We start from the raw sequence: 15,069 nt of genomic DNA, 5'->3' as shown, positions 1-15,069 counted from the left end.
AATTTTCTTACATTTCCAATAAGGAGTGTCTTATGGCTGTTCTTTTGTTGGAAAAATAGGGTTCTAAAGTGACTTTATGTGGCACTTGAGAACATAATTTTTAAACATAATTATTCAGTTATTATCTAACACTAAGATACTTTATGTTGTTCTTGTCAGACATTGCCAGTCTTTACTACAGAGAGTGAACTTTTGTCTCAAGTTATGCAATTACAACAAAGGTATGTTCTATTACTTCCGTTTTTTTAGTTGACGTTTTAACTTTAGCACTATTCACACATTTCCCTTTGACCGTATTTTGTGATTTATACGTCATGAAAAATATGGTCAGGTTAGATCTTGTTAGATTCGCCATGATATACTCCCTCCGTTTTTAAATACTTGCTCCATTTCTCCTTGCACGGAGTTTTAGGAGAAATTGAAGAAAATAATAAAATATGGAGGTAGTAGGTGGGTGGAAGAATAAAAAATTGTAAAAAAGCAAAGATAGTAGAGAGAATTGGAGGAGAGAAAATATGAAAATAATAAAATATGATAATGGTGGTTCCACTAGGTGAGAGAAATTAATTTAATATTGTAAAAGCTTTCCAAATAAGGAAATGGAGCAAGTATTTAAAAGCGGCTGAAAAAGGAAATCCGAGCAATTATTTAAAAACGGAGGGAGTATATGCTTAAAATACCTAACTTTTTAGGAAAATTTATCAGAAAAAACCTTTTAAATGACTCATTTTGCAAGAAAAAACGTTTTAAAAGGATCTTTGTTAAAACAAACCACCACGATCATTTTTTTTGTTTGATGAAACTTCCCCTCCCATTTCCAGCATTGACTTAGCTTTTTTGGTGTTGACCCCTTTATTTTCTCTACTTACAGCCAAGTCTAAGGTAATTTTCCCTTTTTTTTTTGGCTCCCAATTTTCCCTCTATTTTTTTTAGGGTATATACATTGAAAGGTTGATTAAGTCAAAACCACCCAACTCTTTCAATTGGAAGGTAAATTATTAGGGTTTCAATTCTCTTTCTTTTACCATTTTAGTGGTCAATTATCTTTCTTCATCTCTCTAGCAATTCCTTATTTTTGTCCAATTTTGTAGAATCAATATAATGGTGAGTTGTGGATGTGTTTAAAAAAAACCCCTATTTTGATACTATTTACAGCAATAATTTCACGAATTTACACTTACCTCACATAATTGTTGCTCAATTAATGTTGTGCAGTAGAGGGGAGAGAGAGAGAGAGAGAGAGCCAAAATAATGTGATTGAAGAAGTGTAGAGCATTCATGGAAGAAGTGGAGAAAGAGAAAGGAAAATAAAATGGAGTTCAAATATAAATTTATTTGGGTGTTAATAAAGAAAATAAGGGGTCAACGCCAGAAAAGCTAAATCAATGTCGAAAAAGGGAGGGGAGGTTTCATCTAACAAAAAAAAGTGATTGTGGTGGTTTTTTTTTTTTTTAACAAAGATCCATTTTATGGGTTTTTTCTTGCAAAATGAGATATTAAAAGGTTTTTTCTGACAAATTTTCCAACTTTTTATAAATTTCTAATATCAGTAATTAAATTTGTAATGGTTAAAAAAAAGTGTTAACTAGACTTATGTTGAAAACTAAAAACAACTAATCTCAAGCGTTCATTATTAATACAAAAGATCTAATAGTTTAAAAACCGAAAGATCTTTCCAACTTTCCATTATATCTATTCAATTGTTTAAAAGGTCAGTATATACTCCCTCCGTTTTTAAATACTTGCTCTATTTCTCCATGCGCGGAGTTTTAGGAGATAAAATATGGAGGTAGTGAGGTATTTGGAAGAATAGAAAATTATAAAAAGCAAAAGTAGTAGAGAGAATTGAAGGAGAGAGAATATGAAATTAATAGAATATGATTATGTTGGGTCCACTATTTGAGATAAATGAATTAAATATTGTAAAAGTTTTCCAAATAAGGAAATAGAGCAAGTATTTAAAAACGGCCGGAAATGGAAAGTGGTGCAAGTATTTAAAAATGGAAGGAGTACAAAATAGGTAACTTTATGAAATTTGACAACATTTACTTAGAGGTCACTAAATACAAAACTAATGTAACTATAATACTTTATCAATTTTTACAACTTATACATAAAATTCACTATATACAAAAATAAGGCGACTATCAATTTTTACAACATTTACGTAAAGGTTGCATATATCATTGATGACTATATACAATAGAGGTCTTTTTTTTTTAAGAAAAAGGTAACTATATCAATTTAAATAGATCACTACATGTTAAAAATTATTACTATATGTAATGTAAGCCTATGTAATATTCTAACTTACAATCCGTGACTATACTATGCTCGACAAATTGAGCTAATAGGCTTGCAACACGGCAAACACAAATTTATATCTCATAAATTAAGTAAATAAATAGAGAACAATGGTACAATTTTTTTCAATGAAAATTGATTTTTTTTTAAATTTTTTTTATTTGTTATTAATTGGTTTTTTTTATTTGTTATTAACTAGTCTTTAGGCCCGTACAATGTACGGGCTTGTTATTAGTTGGTTTTTTTGGGGGTATGGATTTAATAATTATTATGAAAGTAATCCACTCTTGAGCATGAACATGTCAAACTATTTTTAACAAACCCCTTGGTTTATTAGGGAAGAAAAGATGAGTGCATCATCTAATTTAGGGAAAATTTGTCCATGATTACATATGAAAACACATTTGTAGGTAATCTAATTAGATTTAAATTAATTCTAGTGTAAGTTAATAATCTAACTGAAATTGGAAAATAAAATTAACACTCTATATTACATTAAATTGTAGATCAAATTATTATTTAATATATGTCTGAAGTGACTATGGTTACATGGGATAGATGAGAATGAGATGTCATTCTTTGTCGTGTAGCATCAGTATTTCTGTTTTCTTTTTGCTATTGACTCTCTTCTATTTCTGGGCTGCTGTCGTCTTTCCCGTGAATTAGTAATATTGATATGAGTAAGGGGCTTTTTTTAACCAAGAAACTTTAATAATTCAAAAATATCATTTCCATGATTATGCATCACACCAACAATTATTGAGTATGGTACAATATTGCTAAATTGAAGATGTCTTAATAAGAGTATCACATACTTATTTCACAGAGGAGAAAGTGAAAAAAAAAATAGCAAAAGCAATAAAATCTCAAAAGTTCAATAATATAATGATTCAGAAAAGAGAATTCATAGTATCATGGACTAACCTTTTCAATTCCTTAATCTAATCTCCCTCTTTCATCAAGGTACTCCTTTTAAAGTTCTTGACTTTCGTCTAATAATTTTTTCATATGTTTTCAATTCAATAATTAGTCCCTTTCCTTTAATTTGTGAGGTTTTTCTTTTTTCAATCTTATATTACATCAACTAATTTGTGGGTGTTAAGCTGTAATTTTGCAGCTATACACTTAGACTGAAAGGATACTTTGGTTGGTCATTGTTGGACAACTCATGATAAACTATAACCTGAATCGTATTAATTATGACTCACTATCAATCAAATTATGCCGAAACCGACATCTATTGGGAATATAGATTATGAAAGTAACATACAGAGAAGGAAAAACAAACCAAATTCAGATAAGCTAATGCAACAACACAATGTTGATTCCCTAAAAATGTTGAAGCTTATACCAAATAGTAGATTAAAGTAGCCGAAGAGATTTACCTCTTGCAACAACCTTCAATTTGCATCTAGCTCTCTACAAAATCAAACAACAATTTATAAATCTTGTTAATTGCGGGTTGTCATATATAAATTCAACAAATCAACAAAATCAGAAGAATAAGAATAATTATGTTTAAAAAAAAACCACAAGATGATAGAAATTCACCAAATGTGAAGGTATTTCTGCATATAGATTTGATGATGGAGGTACTATGTTGTAGAGAGTTAATATTGCATTGAGAGATGAGTGAATAAATACCCAAAAATCATCATTACCATTATTATAATTGTGGGCAAAATTTGTAACCGAAAACATGATTTAAGAAATTTAATTTGTGGGAATTGAAGAGGGGAGATGAAGAGGAAGAGTTATGGGTACAATTTGCCGATGAACATTGATCAGCAGCTAGGGGATTATGAAGAGGAAGAGTTGTGGGTTTGCAAATACTCCATATTAGAAATCATTAATGTGTAATAAAAAGGTAATAAAGGTAGAAGATGATTAATTGATTATGTGTCTCAAACCAAAATAAAAAATTTTAAAAATAAAAAAGGGAAATGATTCTAACTTCAACAGGTGGAAGCCTGGAAGGTCATATTATTATTGCTTGTAATATGGAATATGGAAGGTGCTTTAGTGTGACAAGATTAATATTTTTATGTATTGTTATTATTATTATTATTGGTTTTTAAAAAAATGTAGTATCAAAAAATAATAATATTAATATTATTATGTATTGTTATTATTATTGGTTTTTTAAAAAATGTAGTATTAATATTATTTATTTTTAACTTTTAATTCTTAACCCTTTTAATACTAATATGAATATATATAAATAAATGAATATATGAATTGAAAAGAGAATATTGAACATGTGGCACATTTGATTGGAATAGTGAACATGTGGCACATTGAATTAGAATAGTGAACACTTGGCACATTGGATTGGAGAAGTGAACATAGGATGAAGACATGTGTGTATCATGGTTAGAGTTTTTAAATACTAAGTATAGATTGGTTTTACCAATCAAAACTTTTTGTTTTTAAAAACTTGTTTTCACTTGTCATATTTTTTTAGCTAATTTACTGATGTTTGTATCCAATGCAATTACTAAATTACACTTGTTTTTACTTATCGAAGCTGTATTATAGTAATTAAAGCTAAATTTTACTCAAAAATATGTGATATGTAACAAACAAAAGTCTTTAACTAAAATAAAAATCAAAGACAAGTGTCATGCATTCAAAATTAGAATTTTAGTGTGTAGTGACATCTATTCATTTAGACCAACTTAATTAATAATCAATCAACTAATCAATTGTAAAACTCTAAAGAACTTATAATTTCCTATAAACATAAACTTAAACAATCAATTAATCAGCAACAAAATTGTAAAGAACGTAAGATTTAGATTAACACAAAGAAGAATTGCTAAAGTAATTAATAGATCACTTACACAAATTTCGTAATTTTGATAAACTTAAATTAAGTACCAATTAAAAAAAAAAGATTACATAAAAAGCATTTTTATTTTTTTTATGGATTAACCCAAAGTAGAATGATTAATTGGTTGCAATACTTTGTGAAATGTATAATCTAAAAGTAGGACGAAGCAAAAACGATCTTTTAATCAACTGCGAAACTCCAATAAAAATCTTATTACAAACCCTAAAAATCAAATGAAAATTACTTATACTACCTCCTAGAACTAAGTATTTGATGTATCTCCTAGAACAAACTTTAATCCTACTAGGGTTTTCGCGCGCGGATCGGTTTGCATAAATGTTTATGTGAAACATAAATGTGTAGCTATTCTAGAGATTGGGTTTACGGCTTTATTATGATTATGTTATGGGGTGTTATATACTTATATTGTTGATATCTCATATTAGTTCGTTTGTAAAGATTTTTCATACACAATAACACAAGCTCATAGTATTACAAGTGATTAACCAAAAAAAAAAAAAAAAAAAAATAAAGCTCAAAATAATGTTCCTAGTCAATATCACACGTATTATGAAAACATAAAAGTTACTTGATAAAGAACATTTATCTAAATTTCAAATATTTAGACAAGATTGTAAAATAAAATAAAAATAAGGCAATTTAATAAGGCGATACAGAGTAATATCCAAGTTATCCATTACATTCCATAATGGGCATAATCTAACCCGAATACCATCTACACATTCAAACTGCTACTACACTACAAAATTACATAATATGATTCAGCTTTTAGATGCATAAACTTCAGCAAAGTTCCACATAAGCAAAGTTCCACATAATCAAACACATATACGTATTACTCCCTCCGCCCTTTTATTAGAGACCAATTTCTCTTTATTATGTGAGTAATAAATGTTAGAAATAGGTCTAATAATAAAAGGACGGAGGGAGTATATAATTTACCAATCAAAACATCAAACATTCTCCAACTACCTTCATAAATGCGTATGGTAACAGAAATGTGTAACTATTTCAAAGATTGGGTTTACGGCTTTATTATGACTATGTTATGGGTGCTATATTATTGATATCCCATATTAGTTCATTTGTCAATATTTATATACACAATAACACAAGTTCATAGCACTATACACAATAGCTAATTAAGAGTTGCAAAGTGTAGTGAGAGTCAAATGGAAGCTAACTGTATCATCTGCATTGGAGATCAAATAGACGGAAGTTCGTAAATTACATTACAAATAATACAACTCTAGCATTTTCTGGCTACTTTAGTGTAATGAGGCCAAGTCAAGTAGATCTTTGTATTCATCGGAAACGAAAGACTTCACCTTGACTCCTGGTTCTTCTGTATTCTTTGATGGAGAGGTACTTCACTCTGATCATAGTCACTAGACCTGCAAAACCAGTTCAGGAATTAGACAAGAGTTTTTATAGAAGAATGTCTATAACGTGCAGATATATTTAGAATGTATGTGAAAAAATAGGGGTAATAGGGACCAGACAGAAACTCTAATCAAAAGTGAACAATCAGGCTTTATAACAATACTTAAAAGTTGAAATCATTAATGAATACAAAGCTCAGCATAGAATTTTGGATCTTCACTTAGTAAGAGGAAATAAAATTCTAAATTGTTAAAAGATCATTTTAAAACTTCTATGTTGACAAGTATCAACCCAACTTACAGCGCCAGTATTATTTGCAAAGCAAGTAAATACTCGTATGCCATTTTGATGAACTTGATTCATTGTTTGGTGAAAATGGAAACTTACTTTGATGAACACGTCCATAAAAAACCGTTCACCTCTCTAGTACTCTAATCGTCTCATTCTTATCCTTGTACTACGCCTAACTCCAGCCTCCCGCATCTGTAAAGTGAATAAACACAAATGAGCACAAAAAAGCCAAGGTGGATGGCAATTCAACAAATTCAAAAGCAACAAATAATTATTGATGAGGCACAATTACATACAGTATAAGTTGGTTTCACAAAGCTCCTTGGTCCCTTTTCTGAGTCTTGGGCGAGCACCTTCCACATTTTTTCTTTTATTCCTAGCTTCTCCAGAACCAAACGCCTCCGATTGAGTTATTTTTGTTTTTGCTTGTTGTCCTATTTTCACTGTTCCCTCAGAGACAACTACTTCAGATGGTACCTCTGATATCTCCTCCTCTTTTATCTCCTCTTTGAAGATCTCACAGTTTCCTCTTATACAAAAGCACAAATCCCATACTCGACTAAATAAATTTGTTATTACTTAATGGACCTCAGCATACAAGAGCAGAGATGAAACCAGATAACAAATAATTACAGTTCATTCAAACTGGACACCCACCCAAGAAGCTCGGCGCAACCACAAATGATTTGGGTGCGCCAGGAGAAACATCCAGGAAAGGTGGTCCATCACAAGTACCTGTATACTTTCATCATTTAACATCTCAATCCTTGCAAATTTATAGCTGAGACAGCTTAATCAAACGAATTTTTTTAATAGAAGTATAAATGTATTATAGTCCCTTGCAGATTCACAAATCAGAATGAGGAATATAACTTTAAGCAAAAAGAGGGCATCATCATGTAGCAGCATCAGAATTTGTCTTTCTTCATTATCAGACTACAGAAAAATGGTCGAGAGCAATAATTATCAACACTTACCAAACCCGTCTTTGTCTTTCTTCATTTGTTTCAACAATAGATTGTCATTGGGAAATTTTTTATCACTGAAGTAATATTCAATTACCTGTAAAACCACCAAAGCTTCAGAAAAACATAACAGTGACCTACTTGGCATAGTAAGTACTTTTGTTGCATACCATTGAAAAAGAAGTAGATAGTCTTTCTTGTTAATTCAATTATCTATCATTTTGAACCCTAAGTATAAATTATCCAAATAAGTAGTGTGCAAAGTGACAATTCAGATTCCTTCTTAACTCAATCATTTCAAAATGAAAATCTTAAATCCCTAAGAATATGAACCCCAAATCACCTGATTATTAAAGGCCAACATTTCGATTTTAATTTTTTTAATCTCCTCTTATATCTCCTTCTCTTTTAATCTGCTCTTGTATGCTGAGGTCTTCAATGTGTGGTGATATCCCTACTCGCCTGTCCCAGCTTCTCCATCACCAAATTACTCTAATGTGACCATAGGGCCAAGTCAAGTAGCATTAATGAGCTTTGGATTTTACAAGTCCTAGACCCTGAATGCCCAAACAACCAATGGGATTGACCCATGACAACGTCTCCTTCAACACCAAATTGCACAAGCAAGTATAGTCTATCATTCTAACCCTTGTATTTCAAGAAAAATCCCTATCTATAAATCCCAAGACGTTAATAGAAAATTAGATAAGCCTTTAATTCTAATAGTGAATCATAAAATCAGCAAGAAACAATTTAATTAAACCAGATTTCCAACAAAAATTGAAAACATATAGTTAAAATTATAATCATAATAAACTGCTATTCAAAAAAAAAAAAAAAAAATCATAATAAACAAAAACAGGAAGTAATCTAACATGCTAAATTTCATAGTAAAACCCATATTGTGTATATATTAAATTTCAAGGTTTCAATCTCTCACTGTCTCCACCGATCTTCTTTCTCCCACAAAATTAAACTAAGAAACATTAAGATCAACAAACACATAAATCAATCGTTTATGGAAGAACTGAAAATTTCAAAAAATCATTAAAAAAATTTATCAGATGAATGAAATAATTAGCAGACACATAATTTATGAATCCCAAAAATCATTTAAGATAGAAAATCCACTTCGAGGAACCTCAATATTGTTAATACGAAATCGAGGAATTAGGCAATTAGAGCCTTGCTAGGATCACAAGATGCGTGAGACTCTAGAGGACAGCGAAAGCGAGTTACCTTTTGATTGCAAATAAGAGATGAGTGTACAAAAAGACAAAAAAATCTTAAAATGAGTCAAAAAAAAAAAAAAAATGAAATTGATTATACATCTTAAAACCAAATAACTAAATGGGTAAGGACTTGAGATGGCTGGACAATTCTACAAAACCAAACTGATTTAGGTTAAAATAAAAATAAATAAATAAGATATAAAGATGCCGCACACCAATTTTCATCGTATCTACATCTGCAAAAGGCCTCCTCGCTACAAATGGAGTAGTCGACTGCGAAATAAGCATCAACATTGCAACTGTAATTAGCCTTCTAAAATTTCCAAAAATTTATAGGATATTGAACATTAATTACATGGTTTTTATTTTTTAATAGAGGAACGACAAAATTGAGCAACACAAATTAGTAATTGAATTCGAAATAAAAAAATAAAATAAAATAAAAATAAAAATAAAAAATAAATAAAAAAAAAAAAAAAAACACTGGATTGTATTGTAGTGGCTAATAGAACCCATACTAACATCAACCCTAGAATTTTATGAAAAATTCCCCAATTTACACACTTAATCCCAAAATGTCAATAGCAAATTATATACAAACCTTTCAATTTAAACATTGAATAACAAAATTAACAAGAAAAACTTGAATTGAACCAGATTTCCATTGAGAAATTAGCAATCATATAACAAAAAAGAGCTGAAGTTAAAGCTCAAATCAAAATATTCTGAAACAGAAATTGGGTTGTGAAATTAATTTTGATGAATAAAATTAAAAAACATCTTTACCTCATACGCTGCTTCAATGGAGGAGAGATAGGCAATAGGCAGATAGCTCATATGCTGCTTCATTGGAAGAGAAAAGGCTCACAAGCTGCCTCTCGCCATGTAAAACTTTTTTTTTTTAATTAATAAAATTGTCGTACATGAGTATATCCATTGTTGGCAACGCATTGTAGGTGAATTGGAGTTGCAGTTAGTTCTTGCAATCATCTTCTGGGTAAAATACAACACATCAGAAAAGAGGGGGAAAAAAAAGTGGAAGGTCAAAAGCATTTTTGCCTGAATCATGAAAGAGAGGAGGAGAGAGAAAGCAAATGTAGAAAAAGACAGGTGGTATTTTCGATATCATCAAACATTAAAAAAAAAAAAAGAGACAAATGGTAATTTGCCATGTCAGCGTTGCTCTCACACATGCGATTCTCATGCTTGAGTACTTTTCATAAGGGAGCAAGCTCAAACCTTTTAAGGGTTGAGGATCAAATTACTTGACTTCCTCCTAGAACTAAGTATTTGATGTGCAATAATGTAGACTAACTCCTTGATCTTTCTAATCTTCAACAGCTCCTTGAATTGATTATTAGCTAAGAAAGTTTAAGCAAAAGCTAAACAAATTAATTGAATAAATCTGAATTTTGTGTGTATGAACCCATGTTACAAGAGTATTTATAGCTAATAATAAACCTATTAGGACTAGGACAAGCCTCTAGCCTTTAGGTCCAAGTAATCTAAATAGAATGGGATAACTAATTCTACTTGGATTAGGAAACTAGTTACAAACATAGTTTGACCTTGGTCTTTATTTCCTAAAACAAATCCTAATAAATTAAGGAAACATGACCAACTAAAATGACAGAAATTAAAACATAACTAATTATTTCAAATAAAAGGTAAAAAACTTGCAAGCAAAACTTCTAGTTATAGAATAAACTAGCTAAAAAACTTACAAACAAAACTTCTGACCACCGTGTAGGTGTCTTAAAATACCTACTTCACCTTCCTAGAATGTATGCAATTGCTCCCTCTAAGCACCAAAACGATAAATTTTGTTTATATATTACTCCTACATTTAATGCAAATCACTAACTAAGAGTGACAAAGTCAAATTGAATAAAATTCGAAATCCAGAACTACAAATCAATCCATAAATCAAATAGAAAAAAACCAATCAATAAATCTCAAAGTTATTCAAAATATGTTAAAACAATTTCAAGAATTGTACCCCCATCGAAGGCACAGTTGAGATCTAAAATATCGTTGGATTGAAACCTGATAGAAAGAAATTGAAAAGATTGTAGATTGTGAGTTTTGTTAACATTGCTTTTGTAAAGGGAGGTTTGCATAGGCCTTATTGGCAGCAATGTTAGACACATTGTTTATATATTATATGATTCACTTTTACTATAAATCTGTTTTTGGCAAATTCTTATCACCCATTGTGCACCCTCTACCCCACAATATTAATACCTTTGCCCTCACTCTCTTTTACTTTATCCACCTTTTTTCTTACACCCATACATGTGCTCCAAGTTTCTTAGAAATAAGAGTCTAGTAATCGAACTTTAGTTATGTGACTGAATTGTAATTGTTCTAACTTCTTTTGGTTACGTGACAGAATTGGGAGCCTGGTAGATGAGCTGCAAAGACAAAAATTAAAGAATGCTCAGGTAAGTTGGGTTCTTAAGTTTCATTTTTGAAGCTGGTAATAGAGAGATTAAAGTCAAACAATTTTGTACATGTTCGGTTTTTTTTTTTTTTTTTTTTTTTTTTCCAACTTAGCTTGTAGTATAATCAAACATTCAATGCCACCTTATTCAAAATTTCACCCTGCTGAGTGCTGAGTCACATAATTTAACTCACAATTATGATTCTTGTTGACTCATGTTGCCACAAGTGATTATCCAAACTGTTAAGCATTCAAAGGGAAAGCTATTTTTCAGTGTAGCAAGCAGAGGCTTCTACTTTTTAATCTTCTGAACTAAAGCATGGATGATTGCCATTGTCTTTCATTTCTGTTTTCCCTACCTACTATGGATGCTTTCAACTGGTAGAATGCAGAATCTAATGCTGATCTTTGTTTCTGTTTTATATATTTTTATTTAAGTATTTGTTTATTCTTTCTTTTTTACTTTTTAATTTATGTAGTCTCACTTCCTGTGGCTATTAATGTGTAAGATGTGATGCACTAAGAATGTCTAAGATGTTTAATAGGAAAGTGGACGCAGGGTGGTGTCAATTGGCTGGATAATGGTTTCCCGTGTAACTGGAGACATTCTCACATAAAACAATTGTCATAGGATGTCTTTATTTTTTGCAGTTGGAGCGGCAATTGGATTATTTTTACAAGAAAGCTGAAAAGACAAAAGATTGATCTCTGATTACCAAAAGTGCCTCCTTATGTAGATGGTGTTAATGGTGGCGGCGGAATGTAATCAGCTTTGCCTATGACACAGTTTGTCTCCTTGTGAGGATGGGGATGGTGGTGAACTGGTGGCGGTAACATATTTTGATAACCAGCTTCTCTCTCTACGGGACATGCATAGCTTCCATATTTGCTGCATGTTGCAAGCTCCAAGGGTTGCATTGTTCATTTTTTTTGTATTGTGTAGAACATGGTACTTCTGTAAAATGTAAGTCTATTTTCTTCGAAATTGAAAATCTGCGATTTAAATTTTAATATAAATATTGTATAAAAAAACAAAAGGATGAGGTTTGTTTGAACAATTGTATACTTTGAACTTTTGCTTAATTTCCTTCCTATTTCTTATGCCCTACCAAGCATCATGAAGCCCACACCAACTTGCGTACCCTGCAGTTCGATTTTATGTGACAACCCTCTAATTTTCCTCTCTTTATAATAGTATAGACCCTACAACCCTAATGGTAATTTTTAAGGGTTGTTGTAAAGATATGTAAAATTCTGTTATATAAAATATTTCTATTGATAAACATTTTTAAGGTTACAATTCTTATATATCGATTTAAATTAAAACTAGGAGATACAAATAATTTGGACCATATAATATATTAATTTGGCAAAGGAAAATTTGTCGTAAACTTAATTTTAAATGTGGGTTTTTTTGTGATAGGAAAAATATACTTTAATAATCCCAACAATGGGTGATTTACTTCTAATAATCTCAACTAAGTTTTATTTTTGCATAATTCCAAGGATTCCCAATTATGCTATGCGTTTGCCTCCAACGGTCCTAATGATTGGAAACATGCAAAATGAGTTTTATTTATTTATTTATTTTTTTTTGTGTGTTTTAATAGCCACGTTTCACAAAGTAATTAGTCCAATTTTTTTTTCTTTTTTTTTTCCTTTTTTTTTTTACAAAAAAAAAATTAAAATAAAAACTAAAACTGAAAACATTTAAATAAAAACAAAAAAAAAAAAAAAAAGTAAAATAAAAACCAAAATTTCCAAAATCCCAAGCCACCTTTCTTCCACTGCCAAACCCTAACCTATCCCTTAAACTTGCTGAACATTGGCCGACCACCCACCTTAACCACCAAAAACTCTCCCTTTCCCTTGACCCTGCCGCATCCACCTTCTTTCTCGAAACCCTAACCACCCGACATCCCTTCTCCTTCCTTACCCCACCTAAAACAACCCCCAACTCCCTTCCCACACTCTGAAACAGCGAAGGGTGTCGTTCTGAGGTGGGGGAAAGGGAGTGGTGGCTATTTCGTGGTGGTTTAAGGGAGGAATAAGGTGGTCGGTGTTTTGGGCTGGGTTGAGGGATTGTGTTTGTTGTGGGGTAAGGGAGGAAGAAGGGCGAGGGAGAAAGGGAAGGGGTCACCGGCGGGAGGAGTTGTGTAACACTCTAAAAATTCTTTTCTTTTAAAATATCTGTTTTGCTATTTCAAAATACGAATTAGGAAAATCTAAGACATTATTGCCACCTTGAAAACGGCTAAGGCAATTATCAAAGACGCACAGCGGAAGACTATTTTTAAAAACCATTCAAAACAAGTCAACTTCAAAGTCAAGACCCTACGAAAGTAAAGTAAAAACCAACGTTAAACGAAATCAAACAAAATCAACCTACAACTTGGAACCATTTTAGGCCTTTATTAAAATTGTGAAAATAATTGAACTTTTGCGTTAGTATGCAAGCACGATAAATAAATAATAATAAAGCAATAAAACACATCATATTCCTAGCAATAATTGAACTAAGCATGATTCGCTCTTCACTCATGCCCATCATGAATATGCTTCATGACCTGAAAACATTGTCTCTACTTGTCCCCACTACTCGCCATTAGAAATGGGTCGTCGTAGGGCCAAGGTAAAGACAAGGCCAAACAAACATGCAAACACACAATCAACAAAGCTGAGTACGTAAGCGTAATGAAACACACTAACATGCTTTGATCCTATCAATCACACAACTTACCTTATTGCACCTGTTTACAAGCATACAACATACAACATGAACATTCAATAAGTAACTAAATTATTTATTTAGCTTGATTACGCATCGAACGGGTTTCCCCCTAACCTGACCCAATAAAGGGGTACTAACACATGAGCTAACCGTGCCAGAATAAAAAAAATCACTCGTAAGTGGCGGAATTCCTGCACATTAATAAAAAGGAATGTACAGCGTCCTGTACTCCCAATAGAAGTTATGGTCAAATATAAAGTTGCATAACTCCCCCCATATGTTCATATTCAAGGTATATACGTTCCAAGAGTTTTGGTGCGTAATCTCTTTCACTTTACGTTATTAACATATTATTTAACTTGGTGATGACTCATAAACCATAGGAACAACAATAATCAATACCGTTCAAGCAACCAAGTATACCAATTTAATTTTTGAATGATTAGTGACCACATAATATTTAATGTTGAATCCTTTTTAATTTACCTCAGTCTCAAAGACACCTTAAACGCATAATGCGCCACAAATCCCATCCCTCGATGTTGGAAACACCTTAAGTGCACTAGGCACCAAAATGATTTAATCCTCGTGTACATAGACACTTAAATAGCTCATTCCTCATGCTTATAACATCAATAAAAGTTATATGAACCATAATAAAATTATCGTTCAATATTCCAAACCAAATCAAACATTTACTTTAATTAAACATGCCCTCAATCATGTCAATAATAAAAGTGTGGTTCATATTCAACATGCCAATAAAATTAATTCCAATCATCAAATCACCACAAATAATCCATACTTCACCATTCAATCACCAATATTACATCAACCCTCAATTCCAATCAATACCTATCATGATA

The 15,069-nt window shown here is 31.3% G+C and overlaps 1 protein-coding gene across 5 annotated transcripts in view; it reads left to right on the top strand.

Annotated features, from left to right (window-relative positions):
• The window catches only part of LOC145574722 (uncharacterized), a 31,175-nt gene extending 18,638 nt beyond the window's left edge, over positions 1–12,537 (top strand). For 4 of the 5 annotated variants that reach the window (XM_081632573.1, XM_081632571.1, XM_081632572.1 and 1 more), the window contains 3 exons: positions 160–221; positions 11,422–11,473; positions 12,124–12,537. In XM_081632573.1, the coding sequence (XP_081488699.1) occupies positions 160–221; positions 11,422–11,473; positions 12,124–12,177 (168 nt within the window). In that variant the 3' untranslated portion in view covers positions 12,178–12,537. Of the gene's footprint in view, positions 1–159; positions 222–933; positions 991–11,421; positions 11,474–12,123 lie in introns of all 5 variants that reach the window. The other variant, XR_014098155.1, reaches the window with a different exon arrangement.
• The last annotated feature ends 2,532 nt before the right edge of the window (positions 12,538–15,069 follow it).

The sequence above is a fragment of the Chenopodium album genome, chromosome 13 (assembly GCF_948465745.1).
Source record: "Chenopodium album chromosome 13, dcCheAlbu1.1, whole genome shotgun sequence".
NCBI classification, from domain to species: domain Eukaryota; kingdom Viridiplantae; phylum Streptophyta; class Magnoliopsida; order Caryophyllales; family Amaranthaceae; genus Chenopodium; species Chenopodium album.
The sequence above is the reverse complement of the archived record's forward strand: the minus strand, read 5'-3'. Positions and strand labels throughout refer to the sequence as shown.